Source organism: Rousettus aegyptiacus, unplaced genomic scaffold (genome assembly GCF_014176215.1).
Source record: "Rousettus aegyptiacus isolate mRouAeg1 unplaced genomic scaffold, mRouAeg1.p scaffold_m13_p_6, whole genome shotgun sequence".
NCBI lineage: Eukaryota > Metazoa > Chordata > Mammalia > Chiroptera > Pteropodidae > Rousettus > Rousettus aegyptiacus.
In genome coordinates, this window is record NW_023416309.1 from 73,735,900 (window position 1) to 73,754,885 (window position 18,986).

General features: G+C 53.6%; 3 protein-coding genes across 7 annotated transcripts; 2 read left to right on the top strand and 1 right to left on the bottom strand.

The window, feature by feature from the left end:
• The first annotated feature begins 751 nt into the window (after window positions 1-751).
• On the top strand, window positions 752-5,166 carry PHF23 (PHD finger protein 23). Of its 2 annotated transcripts, none has more exons than XM_016142098.2 (5): window positions 752-969; window positions 2,560-2,591; window positions 2,750-2,842; window positions 3,408-4,287; window positions 4,385-5,166. In XM_016142098.2, exons 1-5 carry the CDS (start codon window positions 936-938, stop codon window positions 4,600-4,602), a joined length of 1,257 nt encoding a protein of 418 aa, XP_015997584.1. In that variant the 5' UTR covers window positions 752-935; the 3' UTR covers window positions 4,603-5,166. The 2 variants fall into 2 exon arrangements, with proteins under 2 accessions (XP_015997584.1, XP_015997585.1); XM_016142099.2 differs by lacking the exon at window positions 752-969 and adding an exon at window positions 1,927-1,992.
• Window positions 5,167-5,600: 434 nt separating this feature from the next.
• On the top strand, window positions 5,601-13,506 carry DVL2 (dishevelled segment polarity protein 2). Of its 3 annotated transcripts, none has more exons than XM_016142095.2 (15): window positions 5,601-6,095; window positions 8,325-8,394; window positions 8,743-8,888; window positions 9,019-9,128; window positions 9,249-9,384; window positions 9,507-9,597; window positions 9,744-9,813; window positions 9,908-10,047; window positions 10,138-10,214; window positions 10,842-10,909; window positions 11,083-11,211; window positions 11,350-11,448; window positions 11,584-11,763; window positions 12,167-12,385; window positions 12,513-13,506. In XM_016142095.2, exons 1-15 carry the CDS (start codon window positions 5,902-5,904, stop codon window positions 12,959-12,961), a joined length of 2,178 nt encoding a protein of 725 aa, XP_015997581.2. In that variant the 5' UTR covers window positions 5,601-5,901; the 3' UTR covers window positions 12,962-13,506. The 3 variants fall into 3 exon arrangements, with proteins under 3 accessions (XP_015997581.2, XP_036078283.1, XP_015997580.2); XM_016142094.2 differs by having other exon boundaries at window positions 5,614-6,095; window positions 11,317-11,448; XM_036222390.1 differs by lacking the exon at window positions 11,584-11,763 and having other exon boundaries at window positions 5,607-6,095; window positions 11,317-11,448.
• Window positions 13,507-13,573: 67 nt separating this feature from the next.
• ACADVL (acyl-CoA dehydrogenase very long chain) lies at window positions 13,574-18,930 on the bottom strand. Of its 2 annotated transcripts, none has more exons than XM_016142097.1 (20): window positions 18,776-18,930; window positions 18,627-18,702; window positions 18,283-18,348; window positions 18,123-18,195; window positions 17,971-18,035; window positions 17,729-17,863; window positions 17,161-17,305; window positions 16,770-16,899; window positions 16,552-16,677; window positions 15,997-16,195; window positions 15,651-15,755; window positions 15,125-15,211; window positions 14,978-15,040; window positions 14,776-14,877; window positions 14,600-14,697; window positions 14,449-14,521; window positions 14,282-14,354; window positions 14,122-14,194; window positions 13,959-14,034; window positions 13,574-13,884 (listed from the first exon to the last, which is right to left on the bottom strand). In XM_016142097.1, the coding sequence occupies exons 1-20, from the start codon at window positions 18,835-18,837 to the stop codon at window positions 13,744-13,746; spliced, it is 1,968 nt and encodes a 655-aa protein (XP_015997583.1). In that variant the 5' UTR covers window positions 18,838-18,930; the 3' UTR covers window positions 13,574-13,743. The 2 variants fall into 2 exon arrangements, with proteins under 2 accessions (XP_015997583.1, XP_036078284.1); XM_036222391.1 differs by having other exon boundaries at window positions 13,578-13,884; window positions 17,729-17,882; window positions 18,776-18,919.
• Between the last annotated feature and the right edge of the window lie 56 nt (window positions 18,931-18,986).

The window sequence follows — 18,986 nt, forward strand, 5'->3', positions numbered from 1 at the left end:
TAAAAAGGGTGCTTTTGCTATGATAGATGGGTTACTCTGATTATTGCTTCTTGAAACTTTAGTTTTATATACGTGTGTATTGGGTCCTTACATAAAAAATAACAATGTGGGTTCGTATGGAGAAAGTATGAAAGTACCTGCTTTATAAACATCCAAGTTTATTGCAACCTTTTGGATTAAGGAAGAGGTGTTCGTGTGTGGAGGCTGGTAAAAGGACTCTGTCCTTAGTTGCATTTCACTTGGCTAGACTTTGTGCCGGCATGTGAGATCCCGTGAAATGGAATCCAAGGAAGGGAGAAGACTGGGAGGAGGGAACCATTAGCACCAGGATAACTTCATCTCCCAGCAACCACTTCTGCGGCCGGAAGTGGGGAGATCTCCCGGGGGAGAAAGAAGCTGTAGAATGAGGCAGTATGGTGGCCGAGAGTTCTGATGCCGCTTTCTTCGTCTTTCTTAGTCCCACTAAGCCTACATTTCCCAGGAGCCTGCGCTCGCTCTTCTGCTCTACCTTCTGCTCCCAATCTCCCCGCCACTCCCCGGGGGAGGGGAGAGGTTTAGTGCGCCTGCGCTAATCCATGGCTTGCTGGGAACTGAAGTTCCAAAGGTTTATGCAGTCCCTTTTCCGCGCTCCCCAGACGGACTACAAGGCCCTTGATGCACTGCGCGTCGGCGCCCACGAAGGGAGGAGGGAGAGGGGAGGAGGAGGGAGCAGGCGGCCGGCGGCGCGGGGGGGGGGGGGGAGGGGGCCCGGTCCGGGAGTGCGGGAGGCAGTGGTAGAGGGAGGTGGCGGCAGCGGCTAGCGGATTCAAGTCTCAACCGGGCCGAGGCGGACGCCTCTGTGGAGCGAAGAGGTAGAAGCAGCGAACATCAGAGGCGGCACCGGGATCCCCGGCTCAGGGGAGGGGGGCGCCGGACCGGGAGGAGGGAAGGGGGCGATGCTGGAAGCCATGGCGGAGCCCAGTCCCGAAGGTGAGCTCTCGACCGGCACAGAGCGCGGAGACGGCGGGGGGCGGGAGAAGAATCAATTGATAAACTTGGAGGTCGAGCCACGGATCCCAGCAAGGGAGCGACGAGAGAGGGTTGGGGGTCTGCCCCTGGAGGTCGGAGAGCGACGAGTTTAGAGATCTTGGAGAAAGAGAGGGTTGGGAGACTGGGCTAGGGGTAGTCGGAGATCCGACGCTGTGTGTGGGGGTGGGGTGGGGGAGTGGGAGCTGGAAACACAGAGCTTCGGGGGTTAAGGGCCGAAGGGCCTCCAGCAGGTTGGGGCCCTGAAACTAGGAGGCTCGGGAAATCGGGGGGCCGGAGAGTTGTTGAGGAGGGAGGAGGTGGAAGAGGACTAAGGGAGGAGGTAGAAGAGGACTGAGTGAGGAGCCTGGTACTTCGCCGAGGTGGAGCAGTTTGTATCGGGGAGCTCCCGGTAGTTGCCGCCGGAGATTGTTGGAGGGGTGGGCAGATAGTTGTGGGAGAGCAGGGTGTCTGGGTATTGTCTGCGGTAGAGGGACCTGTACCGGAGGTAGTTGTGGGGAGAGCGAGCCGGGAAGCCAGGAGAGCTGGGTAGTTGTAGGGGCGGTGGGGCGAGGGGGTGGTTAAGACCGGCGAGTTGTAGGGTGGGGGTGGGGGAGTTGGTCGGCAAGGGTTAGAACCTGGGAGTTGTGGAGGGTGAGGAGGCGGCGGCGGCAGCAGTAGGGGTGGTTACCGTGGAAAGAGAGAGAAGCTGGTTCGGGGTTTAGAGTTTTGGGGTCCGTAACCTAGTGACTTGGTAAATACGGGGGGCAGAAGGGGGACTGGCTGCCGGAGAGAGCTCCGAACTGGGCCTGGGGGCCCGGCGGGGAGCCCGAGAAGCTCGCGACGGGGAGGGGCCAAAGCCCCGGATGGGGGCGGAGGGACAGTGAAATTGTGGGGAGCGCAGTATGCGGGGGGGGGGGGGCAGGTGGAACCGCGTCCGGGTGAGAGCTCTCTGGTCTGTCCGGGACGCGAACTGGCGTTGGATGTGTGAGCCTGTGTGTTTAGGGTGGGGGTGAGGGGCGCGCCGGGCCTCGTGCTCGCGTAGAATGGGCCGGAGGGCGGGGAGCGGTTCAGCTTGGTCATCCTGAACCCTGGGGGCTGGCGGGCGGCTGGTGCGGTTTCGAAGGGCCAGGGGTTGTAGAGTGCGGCCAGGCTGGAACTCGGGGCCGTGGGCGCGTGTGAAGGACAGCGGCAGGAGGCACCTGGGCTCGGCCCGGGGAGCGGTATGGCGGGGTGCGGCGCTAAGAGATCCGAGTAGACGAGTCTAGAGAAACCGTGAGGGGGGTGGGGTGGGGCGCCAGGCCTCCAGTGGCGGGGGGCGGGGGAAGGGGAGCGCTATAGCGAGGCTTGAGAGGGCGCCGCGCCCAGGCTCCGCCCCTCGCGAGGCGGAAGGGGGAGCAGGGGCGGGTCCAGCATAGCTGGGGGCCTGCGGCCTGGTTGAGGGACATGGGGAAAGCAGGGATTTCGCTTGGGATCTCCAATGTATAGAGGTGGGGTTTTACACAGACTTTTTATTAAGTGCCTTGATTGACTCAGCTTTTATTGCTTTCACAGATCCACCTCCGACCCTTAAGCCAGAGACTCAGGTGAGGTTTCCCTTATCTTTGCAGCCTAGTATTAGTGTCTTATCTCCTCTTCCCATTTTTCTCTCTCTCCCACCTTTTCCAGATTCCTCACTCCTGGGACTGTGCCTTTGGGAATGCCCCTCTTAAGTTACACGTGATAAAAATTTCCTTCCTTTCAGCCACCAGAGAAACGTCGGAGAACAATTGAGGATTTCAACAAATTCTGCAGTTTTGTCTTGGCCTATGCTGGTTACATCCCCGCTAGCAAAGAGGTAGGGACAGGAGATGAACAGATTTGAGAGTGGTGGCCTAGGACTATAGAGGGGATTATTGAGCAAATGGGATTGTGTTACTTTATAGGAGAAGCCTACCAGAAATTATAGGTAAGACTAGGGCAGTTAGAAACTGCCTCTGGTAGGAAAACTAATATCTGGGATGAGAGTGGGGTTAATAGAGATAGGTGACATGAACAGCCATGAATAGCCTTGGGGTGTTGTTAATGGAAGGTGCTTTTGGATAAATTTTAAGGCGAAAATGGTAACGACTGAGGCTATGCAGAAAGGAAACTAAAGAAATACTATTGTTGAGAATACTGTATTGCAAAGGCAGTGGGTATTTGGGGGATGGCTAAATTTAAGGGCAGAAGTAGCATGGAGGTGCTTAGGAAGAATTGCTGGTGGGAATTGGGGTGAGGGTAAATTTTCTGAACACAGTGAGATTTGTGGTTTTGGCAGGATATTTTGGGGTAGATTAGTCCCTGGTTTTTAAGCTGAGTTCGTAGAGAAACTGAGGTGACTTTGGGTCCTCTGCTAATCTTGGTGTTATCTGCCTTTTAAGGAAAGTGACTGGCCAGCCTCTGGCTCCAGCTCTCCATTGCGAGGTGAGAGTGCAGCAGACAGTGATGGCTGGGACTCGGCCCCCTCAGATCTCCGAACTATTCAGACCTTTGTTAAGAAAGCAAAGTCATCTAAGAGACGGGCAGCTCAAGCAGGTCCCACCCAGCCAGGACCTCCAAGGTCCACTTTCTCTCGTCTGCAGGCCCCTGACAGTGCCACCCTGCTTGAGAAGATGAAACTCAAAGACACTCTCTTTGATCTAGATGGGCCCAAAATGGCATCTCCACTGTCCCCCTCATCTCTGACACATGCCTCCCGGCCCCCTGCTGCTCTCACCCCTGTGCCCCTTTCTCAGGGGGACCTCTCCCAGCCTCCTCGAAAGAAGGACCGAAAGAACCGAAAGTTGGGGCCAGGAGGGGGAGCTGGCTTTGGGGTGCTTCGAAGGCCTCGGCCAGCGCCTGGGGATGGGGAAAAGAGATCTCGAATCAAGAAGAGCAAAAAGCGGAAGTTGAAAAAGTCAGAGCGGGGAGATAGACTCCCACCTCCCGGGCCTCCCCAGGCACCCCCCAGTGATACAGACTCTGAAGATGAGGAGGAGGAGGAAGAAGAGGAGGAGGAGGAGGAAGAGGAAGAAGAGGAGGAGGAAGAAGAGGAGGAGGAGGAAGAGATGGCAGCAATGGTAGGGAGTGAAGCCCCAACCCCAGTGCTCCCAACACACCCTGAGGCTCCTAGGCCCCCTGCTACAGTGCACCCTGAAGGAGCTCCTCCCACCGATAGTGAAAGCAAGGAGGTGGGCAGCACTGAAACAAGCCAAGATGGAGATGCCAGCTCCAGTGAAGGGGAGATGCGGGTCATGGATGAAGACATCATGGTAGAATCAGGTGAGAAATTTAGGGTTGACCAGGGGAAGCTGGGATGATGGGCATGGGGCTGTTGTGGATCCAAGAGCTTAGAACACCAAACCTTCTTTTCCCCCAGGTGATGATTCATGGGATCTGATCACGTGTTACTGTCGAAAGCCCTTTGCAGGGCGGCCCATGATTGAGTGCAGCCTGTGTGGAACATGGATCCACCTCTCCTGTGCTAAGATTAAGAAGACCAATGTCCCTGATTTCTTTTACTGCCAGAAATGCAAGGAACTGCGGCCAGAGGCCCGGCGGTTAGGAGGTCCACCTCCCAAATCTGGAGAGCCCTGATATTACCATCTCTAGGCTGGAACTTCCACATGACAAGACTCGGGAACTGAGCCTCAGGGTCCTCAGCCTATCCCCTGAAGCTTGGATATTGTCCCACTTCAAGGCAGGAATTCCCAAGGGAGACTGGTTTGGCAATGTGTTCCTAACCTAGTCTCCTTTACCAACCTTATGGACTTAAACTCAGACCCATTATATTTGGGATTGGGAAGCTGTCTGGGTCCCTAGACACTTGTTCTCTCCCTTGGACCTGCCACCCCTCACTTTCTGGGCCAGGGTTGGAATTGAGATGGAATGGGACAGTTGTCTATAAAACTCTAGTGTAAATATAGCACTCCCTCCTCTTCTATCTCCCCATTTATTCTACACCAGTTGTATTTTTAATTTTGGACTTCCCCTTTTGGGCATAGCAGCTCAGAGGTGGATTACCAGCCAGCCTGGCTAAGGGAGGAGGGAAAGCAGGTGACCATTCTCTCACCAATTTTGTTTTTAATAATATTGGCCGGCTGTTTGTACAGGAAGCCTTCGTGTTGTAAATAAAGCAGAGTAGGCTCTTTTGTGTTTATAGCCCTCACTGTGCTGCTTGGGAGGGTGGCTTCAGAATAAATGGCAGAAGACCGCTGAAGGTGGGCCTGAAGCCCAACTCGCTGTAAAGCCTGAGCTGAAAATGACCTGGCTCTGTGCCTTTCCCCACCAGCCCTGTGGCCTCAATCGGCTACCTACCTCGTCTCTAGGACCCCCACAACCCCACCCTTAACTGCACTCACGCGTGCACACAAGCGCTTAAGCGGGTTAGAATTGCTTGGTGCGCCCCACCTGAGTGGGGTTAAGCGGGATGGGGGTCGGTTGCCTAGCCCATGAGGGCACAGGTCAGTTTAGCTAGGGTGCTGGGGTGACAGCCGGTGGATACACATTTGGGGGCGGGGCCGTTGAGGATCGGGAAACCGTTGCTGGAGATGGTCACGTGTGGGTGGGCGCAGGCAGTCACGTGACCAAAAGGTCACGTGATCGAGACTGCTAGGATCCGGGTGGCCCGATTCGGGTCACGTGGTGTGGGGAGAGGTGGGCGGAGCCCTGGGTGTAGTTGGCGGCGGCGGTGGCCGAGTCCGCTGCGTTCCGTAGCGCCTCGCGGCCCGACACCGCGCGGATCACCCCCAGATCCCCGCCTTCCTCTTGTACCATTCTTGCACTGGGGTTGGCTTGTCCGCGCTCTCGCGTCGGTTTGCAGGTTTGCGCAGGCGCGGCGGGGACGATTAGCCCCTTTGGGTGGGCGGTGGAGCCCGAGAGCGCGCGGGCGAGACCATGGCGGGCAGCGGCGCGGGGGTTAGTGGTGTCGGAGAGACGAAGGTGATTTACCATTTGGATGAAGAAGAGACTCCCTACCTGGTGAAGATCCCCGTCCCTGCCGAGCGCATCACCCTTGGCGATTTTAAGAGCGTACTGCAGCGACCCGCGGGCGCTAAGTACTTTTTCAAGTCTATGGATCAGGATTTCGGGTGAGCGCGAGGCCTAGACTGGGACTGATGAGGGCTGTGCTGGAGTTGATTGGGTAATATTAAGTAGCACAGGTCTAGTCTGAGCCATACTGGGGTTATTTGGGCTACAGTGGAGCAGATTGTACTGTGCTAGGGTAGAGTGGATATCCCAGGACTGACAGGTTATAGTTGGAAAGATTGAGGCGCACAGAGCTGGCCATGGGAGGACAGATTGAGCTATACTAAACCAGATTAGAGATTATGCTATACTGGAATAGAGTGAGGGTGTAGTGGTTCATTTGGGGGTTACTTTGGACTGTATAGTGAGGTAGATTGCTCTGTCTTCTGGTAGTGTAGTACATTCTGAATAGTCCTGTAGCACACAGGAATATTGTTGGTTACTGTGGAATCTCCTGATGTAGATGGAGCTGTATTGGAACAACTTGGGACGTTCTGGGCTATATTAGGGCAGCCAGGATTATTCTGGGACATTCTAGTCTGTACTAATGCAAAGAATGCTGTATTGGGATGTTCTAGGTAGTTCTGGAGTAGATCAGGCTATGCTGGAGAACTTGGGCCATTCTAGTCTCTACTGAGTTGTACTGGTTGATCTTAGTTTGTATTGGGGCCTAGTTTTTATTGGGACACTCAGTAGAGGGCAGACAGGGCTTTGGAGTGTGTGATAGTACAGACAGCTACCTGTATGGGTATATTCTAGTCTATATTGGTGCAGACAGCTGCATTTGGGGACATTCTAGACTGCCGGAATAGATTGAGCTATCTCAGGGGTAATTTGGGACATTCTGGGCTGGACTGGGACTTTAAAGGATGCAGAGTAAGCCCTTTGGTGTTTATGGCCTTTGGGACCTTCTGAGTCCTCAATCTCAGCTCTTGAAGGCAGGCTGGATTAGGCTGGGATAGCCTGCATTTTAGGAGAGCTGGCTCTATCTAGAAGGATTGTTCATGATTGGGAAAGTGGGACTGCCTTGGAAGTTACCTTGGATATAAATCAAGTTTCTTCTATTTGTCAGCAGTGTTAACTGGGTAATTTTTAATACTTTAGTGTGTTGATTTCATCTGTGAAATGGAGATAATCAGAGCAAAATGCTTAGTACAGGTGCGTGCCTGGTACAGGTGCATGGCATATGTTAAATTCTTGGTCAGTAATAATTGTCAGTATTGAGTCTGACTTGGTTATGGTAATACAGAATGGAATAACTTGTCAGGCCAGGCTCTGCTGAGATGATATTGTGTTATGAAGAATACTGCGTTATGCTGAGACAGATTGGTAGTGACTGGGCTGTATTGTCACATTGAAAGCAAATGTATTAAATTGGCATATATCTAGGCTTCTAATAACCATATTAGGTTAAAAGGTGATTCAGAAAGGATGTCCTATTTAGGGGTGAGGATTTGTGTATGTGATAGTGTTTTTGTTCGAGGCACAGAGCCTCATAGTTCATATCTACATTCTTTTAGTCAACAAGTATTCATTGATTACCAAGTGTCATGTACTTTGCTCTGTGGCCAGGACATGGCGTTGAACAGAATAGGCATTAAGGTGTTCATGTGGTGGTTGATAAGAAGGAGCACGTCCAGTTCATTGCAAGGAACGCATGGGAGAGGTGGCCCCCAGGGCTAGGCAGAACAGATTGCATGATACAGTTTTGTGTCAGGTGAGGCACAGAGGAGCGGGAAGCCGGGCCTCGCCTCCCTTTGGGAGCTCTCAGCTGAGTGAGCAAGTACCATTCTTTGGTCTAATGAGTATTTTTACTTAGGCACACTTAGATAGTTCTTCGGAAGTGAGTTAGAGAAAACTAAGGAAAGCATAAGAGTAGAGACTTAGATGAGGATCAAAGACTTTTTTAGGGAGGATGTTTGAGGAACAGGCTTGAGATTGAGAGGAGGGTGCCAGCAAGGCTCCTAATGATAGATATTTTGGGGTGCTGGAGTAACCTTAGGGGATGGCCTTTGAAGTTGGACTGAGAGTTTGAATCAGATTCAAGGAGATCTTTGGAGCAGCATTGAGCCCCCTGCAGTTGAGCTGGGGAGAAAAGGAGAAATGAAGAAAGGGAATCGAGTTTGGCGATTTCTTAGGTGTAAGAATGAAGTATTTTAATGTAAGAGAGCACTTGGACAAGGTGAGAAAGAGCATCCTTGAGCTAGATGAAATTAGGAAAAATTTTGAATGGGGATGGTAATCAGGGAAGCTAGTCCAGTCTCACTGACTTACATCCCGTCTCTTGGCAGGGTGGTGAAGGAAGAAATTTCAGATGACAATGCCCGCCTTCCCTGCTTCAACGGAAGGGTGGTTTCCTGGGTAAGGGGCCCTAGTTCTGAGGGCCCTGTCCCTCCTGCATTGCCAGGCCAGGCTCCTCCAAGCTTGAGTCTGGCCTTGTAGCTCAACCCCTGCTTAGTCGTTGGAGGCCCTGGCTCTTGGCTTTCCTACCTGTTTGGAGAGCCAGCTGGAGTCCTTCAGCCTTCTTCTGGAGCCCTCTAATGCTTGTTAATGCTGTATTGTGTTTTACTCCAGGCTCTCTTAACCTTGTGCCCTTTTCTAATCCTTTCCCTTACTCCTATCTCATATGCCTTACTTCCCAATTGAGTCTGTTTTGTTTTGTTTTGTTTTGTTTTGTTTTGTTTTGTTTTTATCACTTACACCCTTTAGCTCGTGTCATCGGATAACTCCCAGCCTGAGATGACTCCCTCAGCTCAGGAACCTCGGACAGAACTGGCACCTCCACCCCCACCATTACCCCCTTTGCCACCAGAGAGGACCAGTGGCATTGGGGATTCTAGACCTCCATCCTTCCAGTGAGTCATTGGGATTCTTGAATCCATAGGAGGGAGGTGAGAAGGGAATCCAAGCACCTTGGGAGGGGAAGCCAAAGCTTTGGAGCCCTGTCCCACTGACTCAGATTGGCAACCATCTTTGCCCATCTAGCCCTAATGTTTCGAGCAGCCGGGAAAATCTGGAGCCTGAGACAGAAACAGAGTCAGTAGTGTCTCTGAGGCGGGAGCGGCCTCGGAGAAGAGACAGCAGTGAGCATGGCGGTGAGAGGGCCAGGCGCTGAGACTGGGTAGACTGGAGTTGGGAAGGGGTTGGTCAAGACCCAAGTCTTCTGAGGGTAAGGTGCATGAAGCCTGGTTCCTGAAGTTCTTGTTCATACTCAGCTGGGGGCCACAGGCCCAACGGCCCCTCTAGGCTGGAGCGCCACCTGGCTGGGTACGAGAGCTCCTCAACCCTTATGACTAGCGAGCTGGAGAGCACTAGCCTAGGGGACTCAGATGAGGATGATACCATGAGCAGGTATGGCTCCACAGATCTCTCCCCAGGGCACCAGCCCTTTCTTTTGAGCCAGTCTGCTCATCTTTCTCTTGGCTTCATGACCACCTCTGCCTGCAAGTGGTCCCTTCTGAACTTTCTGACAGGTTCAGCAGCTCCACGGAGCAGAGCAGTGCCTCCCGCCTCCTCAAGCGTCACCGGCGGCGAAGGAAACAGCGGCCACCCCGTCTGGAGAGGGTAAGGGGTTCTCATGGGATAACTGAACCTTGGAGAAATTAGAGACCTGGGCCTTGATTTAGGGATTACAAGGGCACAGACAGAATCCCAGGGCTCGTCCCTGGTTGTTGAAGGCAGTCTAGCTCCTTCCCCTTTTTCTGTCACAGACCTCATCCTTCAGCAGTGTCACTGATTCCACAATGTCTCTCAACATCATCACAGTCACACTCAACATGGGTATGGAGGGAGCCTGGCGCTGGGGGACCTGGTCTCTAGGGCTTGGGGGTCATATGGCTTGGGCTTCCCCTCATCACATGCACTCCCTCCACAGAGAAGTACAACTTCCTGGGCATCTCCATTGTGGGCCAAAGCAATGAGCGGGGAGACGGGGGCATCTACATCGGCTCCATCATGAAGGGTGGGGCTGTGGCGGCTGATGGACGCATTGAGCCTGGGGACATGCTTTTGCAGGTATGCTGGGAAAGGGCCACTGGTACTGACTTGGGCAGAGGCTCTCAGCCTCTCCTATCTTGCTTCTGACCCACTTCTCCTCACTTCCAGGTGAATGACATGAACTTTGAGAACATGAGCAATGATGATGCGGTGCGGGTGCTGAGAGACATTGTGCACAAGCCAGGGTGAGCCTCTGAGCTGGTTTCAAGTCTTCAGTCCTCTTGTCTTTGCTTTTTCACCTTTTATTTTATAATTTTTAGGAAGTGGTGAAACAATAGTCATCTAAAAAGTACATACAATAAAAAAAAAATGCATAATGTAATGAGTAATTCTAGAGTAAATGGGTATCCTTGTCACTACTGCCTAGATCATGAAATACAAGTTTGTTGATATCCCAAAAGTTCTCCCTAGTGTCCCTTCCAGCTCCTATCCTCCTCATTGCCTCTAGGGTAATTATTCACCTGAGTCTTTGGTCATCAGTATGATAAAATCTTTGCTTCACTTGGTAGTTTTACCACTTATGTGTGTATCCTTGAACAACAAAGTTTAGTTTTACCTGTTTGGGGCCTTTCTGTGAATGGACTGTACAGTGGGTATTCTCTTGTCTGGCTCAGGAGTATGTTTTTAAGAGTTATCCATGTTGGTGAGTCACCAACATTGTTGAACCTTCCACCCTCACCTTTTTGGACCCTGCCATGTTTGCTTGCTCTTCTCTTCCTCTTTCTGTCCTTCAACCCATTCTCATTCCAGGCTTCCATTCTCCTGAGGCCTCTACCCTCACCCCTGCTTAACTGGCCTTCTCTTCCCTACAGCCCCATTGTGCTGACTGTGGCCAAGTGCTGGGATCCCTCTCCTCAGGCTTATTTCACTCTTCCTCGAAGTGAGTAATGCTCAGAGGGCCAGCAGCTGAGAGGACGAGAGAGCTGGGAGCTGGGGCTGGGCCCCTAGGCTATGGGGGAATTGGTGGAGGAAGGTCAGGTCTGAGTCAGGAAGGGACAGGGCTGGCTCTCCGGGACTGGGAAGTGATCGTCTTGGTGGTCTTCTCTGTCCCAGATGAGCCCATCCAGCCAATTGACCCCGCTGCCTGGGTCTCACATTCTGCTGCACTGACTGGCACCTTCCCAGCTTATCCAGGCTCCTCCTCCATGAGCACCATTACATCTGGGTCCTCTTTACCTGATGGTGAGCCCCCCAGGCCCGCCTCCTTCCACCCCTCCTCTGAAGGCCTCTCAGCAGTGTTGTGATCCCACCATTCCTGCCTTTGATTCCCTACTACTTCTCTGTCAGGTTGTGAGGGCCGGGGTCTCTCCATCCATACAGACATGGCATCTGTGACTAAAGCCATGGCAGCTCCAGAGTCTGGACTAGAAGTTCGGGACCGTATGTGGCTCAAGATCACCATTCCTAATGCCTTTCTCGGTATGGCTGGGCCCTGGGAAGGTAGCATGGAAGGGAGAGGAGGAAGAGTAGGCCAAAGCTGGGAATGGCCCATACAGGGGAGGCAAGAGTCAGATAGGAGAGCCTGAGGCCTTTTTCTGTTCTGGGTGATTCCAGGCTCAGATGTGGTTGACTGGCTCTACCATCACGTGGAGGGCTTTCCTGAGCGGCGGGAGGCCCGCAAGTATGCCAGTGGACTGCTAAAGGCAGGCCTTATCCGACACACAGTAAACAAGATCACCTTCTCTGAGCAGTGCTATTACGTCTTCGGAGACCTCAGTGGTGGCTGTGAGAGTTGTGAGTGCCCCTCTCCAACTTCAGACATTGCCCAGAAACCAGCCATTGTGGACTGTTGAGCAATATGTGTCTTGCAGTAGACCCTGCACTGGCTGATAACATAAGTAGGGGCTAAGATCAACCCATGTTCTGCCGAACAAGCTGTGCACTATGCACAGGACAATGTCTCCTGGGAAGAAGGGTACGTCTTCCTGAGTCTCATGAAAGCATATGGGACTTATGGTGGCCCGAGCTGACTTCCTGCCCTGATAGCAGTGGCAGGTAGGAAATTTCCTGTTAGAGACCCTTGTTTTAACCCCCGTAAAGGATAGTTCTGGGGAAATGGTTCCTAGGTCCTCTTCATTCAATGTCTTTGTGTCCTGGCTTCTTAAAAGTGATTCTTAGTTTTTCTCTTACTTTCAAGATTTAGTCAACCTGTCTTTGAATGATAATGATGGCTCCAGTGGGGCTTCGGATCAGGACACCTTGGCTCCTCTGCCTGGGACCACCCCCTGGCCCCTGCTGCCCACCTTCTCCTACCAGTACCCAGCCCCACACCCATACAGCCCCCAGCCCCCACCCTACCATGAACTCTCATCCTATACCTATGGTGGAGGCAGTGCTAGCAGCCAGCACAGTGAAGGTAAGTAACTGCCAGAGAGAGGGGTAGGGGGCAAGGGAAAACCAGGGAGGAGAGGCAGTTGAAGGGGCTAGGGAGGTTGAGGGACCCTGGGCAGGGGTTCAGTTGCCCCTCTCCTCTCCCCCAACAGGGAGCCGGAGCAGTGGGTCCGCACGAAGCGATGGGGGGGCAGGGCGCACAGGGAGGCCTGAGGAGCGGGCCCCTGAGTCCAAGTCCGGCAGCGGCAGTGAGTCCGAGCCCTCCAGCCGGGGGGGCAGCCTTCGGCGAGGCGGGGATCCTAGTGGCACTGGTGATGGGGGCCCTCCCCTTTCCAGGAGCTCATCAGGGGGTACTCCCAGTCACCAAGCCCACCCAGGGCTCCATCCCTATGGTCCACCCCCTGGTATGGCCCTCCCCTATAACCCCATGATGGTGGTCATGATGCCCCCACCTCCTCCAGCTGCCCCTCCAGTAGTGCAACCCCCAGGGGCCCCTCCCATCAGAGACCTGGGCTCAGTGCCCCCAGAGCTGACAGCCAGCCGCCAAAGCTTCCACATGGCCATGGGCAACCCCAGTGAGTTCTTTGTGGATGTTATGTAGAGCCATATTAGATCTCCACCCTTGGCCTATTCAGTCAGTTCTTGGTGCTCCTGTCCTGTGATTGCGTGTCTCGTCAATCACGTGCTCATTACTCTTCCAGTGGTGCCTGGGCTTAGCTTGTCCTATGGGCTGCTGCCTGCTGTGAGGTTGTTGCCGCTATGACTATTAACCAGCAGTGCCTGGTTCCTCCCCTTTCCCTCAGGGGTCTACAAGGGACCTTTGGTTATTTTTAGCTTTATTTTTTTTTGTAAGCCTTTTGGGGGGTTAAAGTAGACTTTCTTACATTTTTTGGACTAATTTTTAGTAGACATTTCTTCTTTTATATGAAGAATACCTGCCCCCCGGACCCCCCAAATGTGACCTCCTATTCCATTTGCCCAGTCAGCTCTGTTCTGCTATCCTGGAGGGGTGGGGGTTGGTCACATTTGACAGCAGTCAAAGGAAGCTGGGGTATTTGGTATTTGAGGGTTGTGTAGCTGCTTTTGTTACTCTATTTATTTTAGTCACTTGTATAAAACACCAAATAAAGCAATAGAGGCAAACTCCCCATGCCTCTGGCTCCTTTCTTTGGGAGGGAGGCAGGCACTGAGGGAAAGGACTGAGACACAGTAGCAAAGCACAACTTGTTAGACTTTATTTGTGAGACAGTGAGTACTTCCTCTGAGAGCAGGCACAGTCCTGGGGCGAAGCCCCTTCAAGGCAGTACCAGGGCCAACAGGAAAGGGGCCTGGGCTTTGGCTTGAGAGAAGGCACATTCCTGGCCAGGCCGTGGCTGGGTATATTCAGAAGCCGAGGGGGTTGCTAGTGACCACACCACCCTGCTCCACCAAAGCCTTGGAGATGCCTTTGAAGTTACGGAAGAGCTCCTGCTGCTGGGGGTCAGACTGCAGTGCAGCCATGTTCTCCCGAATCCGGGCTGCAGCCTAGGGAGAGGGAAGGAGAGGTTCAGGCCTATGTCTTGAGCCTCCTACCTGCCCATAGCAATCTCAAATCTCACCTCAATACACCAGCTGTCACAGAGCATTTTCTCATGCTGGGCTGTGAGGTGGCCCTCACTCAGGGATCTTGAGGCCCTGGTGGGAAGCAGGAGAAAATAAATCTGGGTTGTGACCCTGGCCCAGGAGCCCCCTGCGCTCAGGCTTCCCACACTGTCTCCTCACCTGGAAAGAACCACCACCATGGCATAGAGGTCAATGGCACTGTCTGCCAGACGCTGCAGCACAAACTGTTCATCTGTCAGGTAGATGGGATGGGGTAGGGAGGGTGTTAGTTGGAGGGAGAGGAAAAAGAGGGGGTGGTAAGGGTATAGAGCTTACTTACTGATAATCTCTTTCTTGTATTTTATCAGCTTGGCCTCCACTGTGGTGGCAAACTGCTCTAGAGCTTGCACTGCCTGAAGAAATGAGAAATGCACCCAGGGCTCAGAAGGGGGCCCAGCCCCATCAGCTCTTGACATAGGCTATCCCCCACCACTCTTACTACTTTACCAGTTTACCACTCCGACTCAACTCCGGGTGGATGATGCCACTGAGACTCAGGCCACTGCCCAGCCCTGCCCGCCTTAGAGGAAGGAGGTGACTGGTTAGTTGCCATATACCACCCCATTTTGCCCTGCCTTACCCTGGCCCCTAAGCTTACCGCCTCAGCTGTTTGCTTGCCTCTCCTAGCAGAAGGCCGGCATTCTCCAAAGGATTCTTTAGAGCATTGCCAAGCCCAGAGAGTTCCTTTCCTTTGTCCTGTGGGGGAGGAGGGTCCAAGAGTCAAGACTCCCTGTCCCACCCCTAGTCCCCCCCCCCCCGCATTCTCCTCTTTACCTTACAGCCCTGTAGAGCCACAAACAGCCGGAGAATGTCATTCGTCCCCTCAAAGATCCGGAAGATGCGAACATCTCGGAGTACACGCTCTACTCCAGGCTCCTAGGATAGTGAAAGACATATCATGTGCTCCTGCTGAGATGTGCTTGCCTACTCCTCCCGGCCCAACTGCAGCTACTCCAGGCAGAAAACTGTCCTATACCTTCATGAAGCCCATGCCCCCCATGATTTGGATGCACTCATCTGTCACCTTCCAGGCTGCCTCCTAGGGACAAAGAAACACGTAAGATTGGTTTTAGAGCCAAGCTCCCAAACTGGGCTCTCCCTCCCTGCAGGCCTGGGACCTCACCGAGCCAAAGATTTTGCTGATGGCAGCCTCTAGCTGGAAGTCCGTGCATCCCTGATCCATGTTGGCACTCACCATATAAGCCATGGACTGAGGTTGCATGGTTGGGATGTGGGAAGGAAAAAGGCCGCATCAGACTTGGCTTGATCACCCAAATCTCCAAGACCAGATTTACCCCAGCTCTCTGTGGTCCTTGACTTCTAACTCCATATGTCAGGCATGTTGAAATATTTGGTCCCCCAAGCCAGTTTATCAGGGGCTTCCAGGCATTTGACTTCTTGAAAAGGGTGAAGATGTAAGGGCAGGTGTGGGAGGTAAAGTAAATTTCAGGTACCACTAGAAGCACCTCAGCAGAACAGCATGGCTCTCCTTCTGCAGCAGCCGATCTAACTATGCCTCCCCGCATCCCCTAGGGCATTGGTGTAAAGCTGGAGACCCACTGCCCCAGGTGCTGCTGGGGGTTGTAGTCTGACCCGACTGGGAAGACAGCCACAGGGCTCTTGGGAGAGGATTTTGGGAGGATCCTTACCTCAGTCACATACTGCAGCATAGCCATCCGGGCCAGCTTCTCTTGGATTAGCCCAAAGTTGTGAATTTTCTCTCCAAACTGGATACGATTAGCAGCATGATCCACCTGAAAAGGACGTATGTCCCATTGTGGTTCTCTTGTCCTCCCAGGATGGGGGATGGGCTGAGCTACAACCAAGAAGAGTTTAGTCTAGGCTGGACAGAGAGAGACCTAAACTATCAGATTTGAAACAACTGGTGGGGGAGGGGTCTCTGGTAGAGGGAGCACCTACAAGGGAATAGGGACACATGGGAAAGGGGGACAGTGTAACTCATTCAGGATAGCTAGACTCAAGCAGGGCACTCACCGCCTTAGCAATGATGGCCTTCATGGTGCCTGCAAGGGCTGCAGCCATGCCAAACCGTCCATTGTTGAGAATATGCATGGCAACCTTGAAGCCGCCCCCCACCTCACCCAGCACATTCTCTGATGGCACCCGTACTCCATCAAAGTACACCTCTGCTGTGTTTGAGGCCTTGATGCCCATCTTCTTCTCGGGGGGCCCACTGTGATGGCAGGACAAAGAAGCAGAGGTGTGTTCAAGTTGCAGGGAAAATTGCCCCTTCATTCCTTATGAACCAAGGAGAAACTACAACTCCCAGCCTGTAAAGGGGTGCAGGCAACAGTTCCCTGCATGCCCAAAGGACTGAGCCCTAGCCCGCCTGCTGCCATGTGGTGGGCTCATTGGTCATTGGAGCTAAAGCTTTAGATCAGTTCCATGTGTATTACAAAGGGAACGTGCTGTCCAGCATGTTTGCTTTTGCATACATCCCCAGTGACCTGTAATAGCCATCTACTCTGGAGCTCAGTACTGTCCCGTCCTGCTCCCTGGCTCAACCTCTTCCATCCCAAACCCACTCACTGGGTAACACCTCCAAAGCTCCTCTCTACCACAAAAGCTGTGATCTTCTCTTTCGTGGCTCCTGTGGCTGCATCTGTAACTGGTGTCTTGGCAAAGACTGTGAAAATATCTGCCATTCCCCCATTACTGTGGAAAAAAGGGTAGTCAGCTTGGAGGACAGAGTGGTGGGGACTGGAAATGGGTAGAGGTGGGGAGGAGGGGAGAAATAGGAAGATTGCCTGATCCAGATTTTGCTTCCATTGAGAGTGTAATATTTTCCACAGGGGCTGGGCACAGCTGAACTTCGGATGGAGGCTGCATCTGACCCACTTGAGGGCTCAGTTAGACAGAAAGCTGCTATAGTTTCCCCTGTTGGGCAGAGAACTCTTTATACCAGGCCCTCACTGGGCATGGCCCCTCAGTGCCCCACCCCTCAGCACCATAGTTACTCCTTGCCACCTCTGGCAATATTCAGTTTCTTCCATTTTCCTTCTGGCCCCCTTGTGATGCCTTCCCAGAATCTCCCCCAACCAACATGCCCCAACTATGTGGTGACCTAAGTAGCACTGGCTTAATTTGTGCCAAGCCCAGGACACCCCCAATCCCTGGGGGCTCCTAGGCCTGCCTCACCTGATGCCAGTTTTGGGAGGTATTTTTCTCTCTGTGCCTTCGTGCCAAAAAGCAGGATGCCTTTGAAACCGATGCTTTGATGGGCCCCTAGGATGATGCCCACACCAAGGTCGTGCATGCCCACGATCTCCACCAAGCGGGCATACTGGAGGGGAAGCGGGCATCTGAAGCTGTAACTGGCTGCATGTGGGCCTGCCCTTAGCAGAAAAGGTGGGCAACAGGGCAGGACTGGGCCAGGGCATCCCCACAAAATGAGAAGTAGGGCCATAGCAGAGGACACTGGCTTGTGTCCAACCAGGCCTTGGTGGGAGGGAGTCTTTCTACCCTATGTCAAGTATTCCCTACCTTAGAGATTCATTAGGATTTGGGGACCTGGGTGAGGTCCATGGCCCTAGGGGACTGTATGTAGTTTGGTGTTTGGAAGAAGTGTGTACCCATTGGGAGAGTCAACATCCCACAGGTCCCCAGGGCAGAGGCTTAACAGAGACCTTGGCCTCAGGGGTGATGGAGCTGAACCCATCAAATGAGTAGACCAGGATACTGGGAAGTGACTGAGGGGCTCCCTCACCTGGGTGTTGCAAAGGCCGACGCCACCCAGTTCACTGGGCACTTGCAGACCAAAGGCCCCTAGCTCCTTGAGGCCCTGTATAGTGGTCTCGTCCACCTGCTCCATCATGTCATTCTTCGCAGAATCGTTCACCTCCTGGGGAAGGCACAAGGTCCTACATACAGGCACCTTCTAAGCTCCTTGACATCTCTCCCATCCCATCAGAAATCAAACTCTATTTCCCAGCCCAAGCCATTCCTCACCTCAAAGAACCGGGATACAGGCCCCACCAGCTCTTTGAGAAACTGTGTCTGCTCCTCGTTAAGCACTGCAGGTTAGCAAGGACCAGCAGGTCAGGCCAGGCCGTTGGAAACCTGTGCTGCCCTTGCCCAGCTCTGACTACCCCTTTCCTCACCGGAGGGGTATGGAAACACCTGATCGGTGGTGAGTTGGCCCTTGAACATCCCCACTGCAAAGGACTTGGATTCCTGCACCGGGAGAAAGGTGTTTCAGGGAGCCTGCTGGAGTGAGTCTGCCCCGCCGCTTAGCTCCTGCCCGCCTCAGAGGCCACATACCGCATTGGCCTGTATTTCCCTCCTCGAAGACTCAGAGAAGAGAGGATCTGACTTGTCCAGAACCGCCTGGGGAAAAGGATAATTAGCGCAGCCCGGGAAGGAGTTGCGAAAGTGCCAAACTGAGCGACAGTGAAGAAAGGTGCCAGAACTAATCCAGTGACCTTTCCCCTAGTTTCATCCCCAGAGCACCTTGGCCTGCCCTTTCCCTTACTTTCGGTGCCAGGCTGGCTGGCAAATGACTGGCACCAAGAGGGAGACCCCCCTGTCTGCGGCAGGGAGGGGAGAGCCGAAGCGGACGCCCACCCTGAACCCCCACTCTCGCTTCCAAACCTGCCGTTACTTACCTGAGTGGCACCACTGGCATACGGTCGTCGGGCGGGGCACGGTCCCGGCCGTCTCGAGAGAGTAGAGGGCCGCGAGCTGAGGGAAATGGGAATTCAGTCCTGGTCTGAGCCCCGGGACCGCTGCCCAATCCCTCCTGAAATATACAAACCTTCCGTTCCCTAATCTCAGTAGTTGCCGCCCTACGCTCGGGGTCAGCCTCGCCGCCTGCATTTCAGAACCGTTCCAGTTGTCACCGACCTGAGCTATGTATGACCTATCGCTCTGGTTCTGTCGGCCAGAGTCTGGGTACCAGCCCCGTGACTCACCCTCACGCTGCAACCGGCGGTGGGCGGTACTTCCGGCCTCCGAGACGTGGTGGG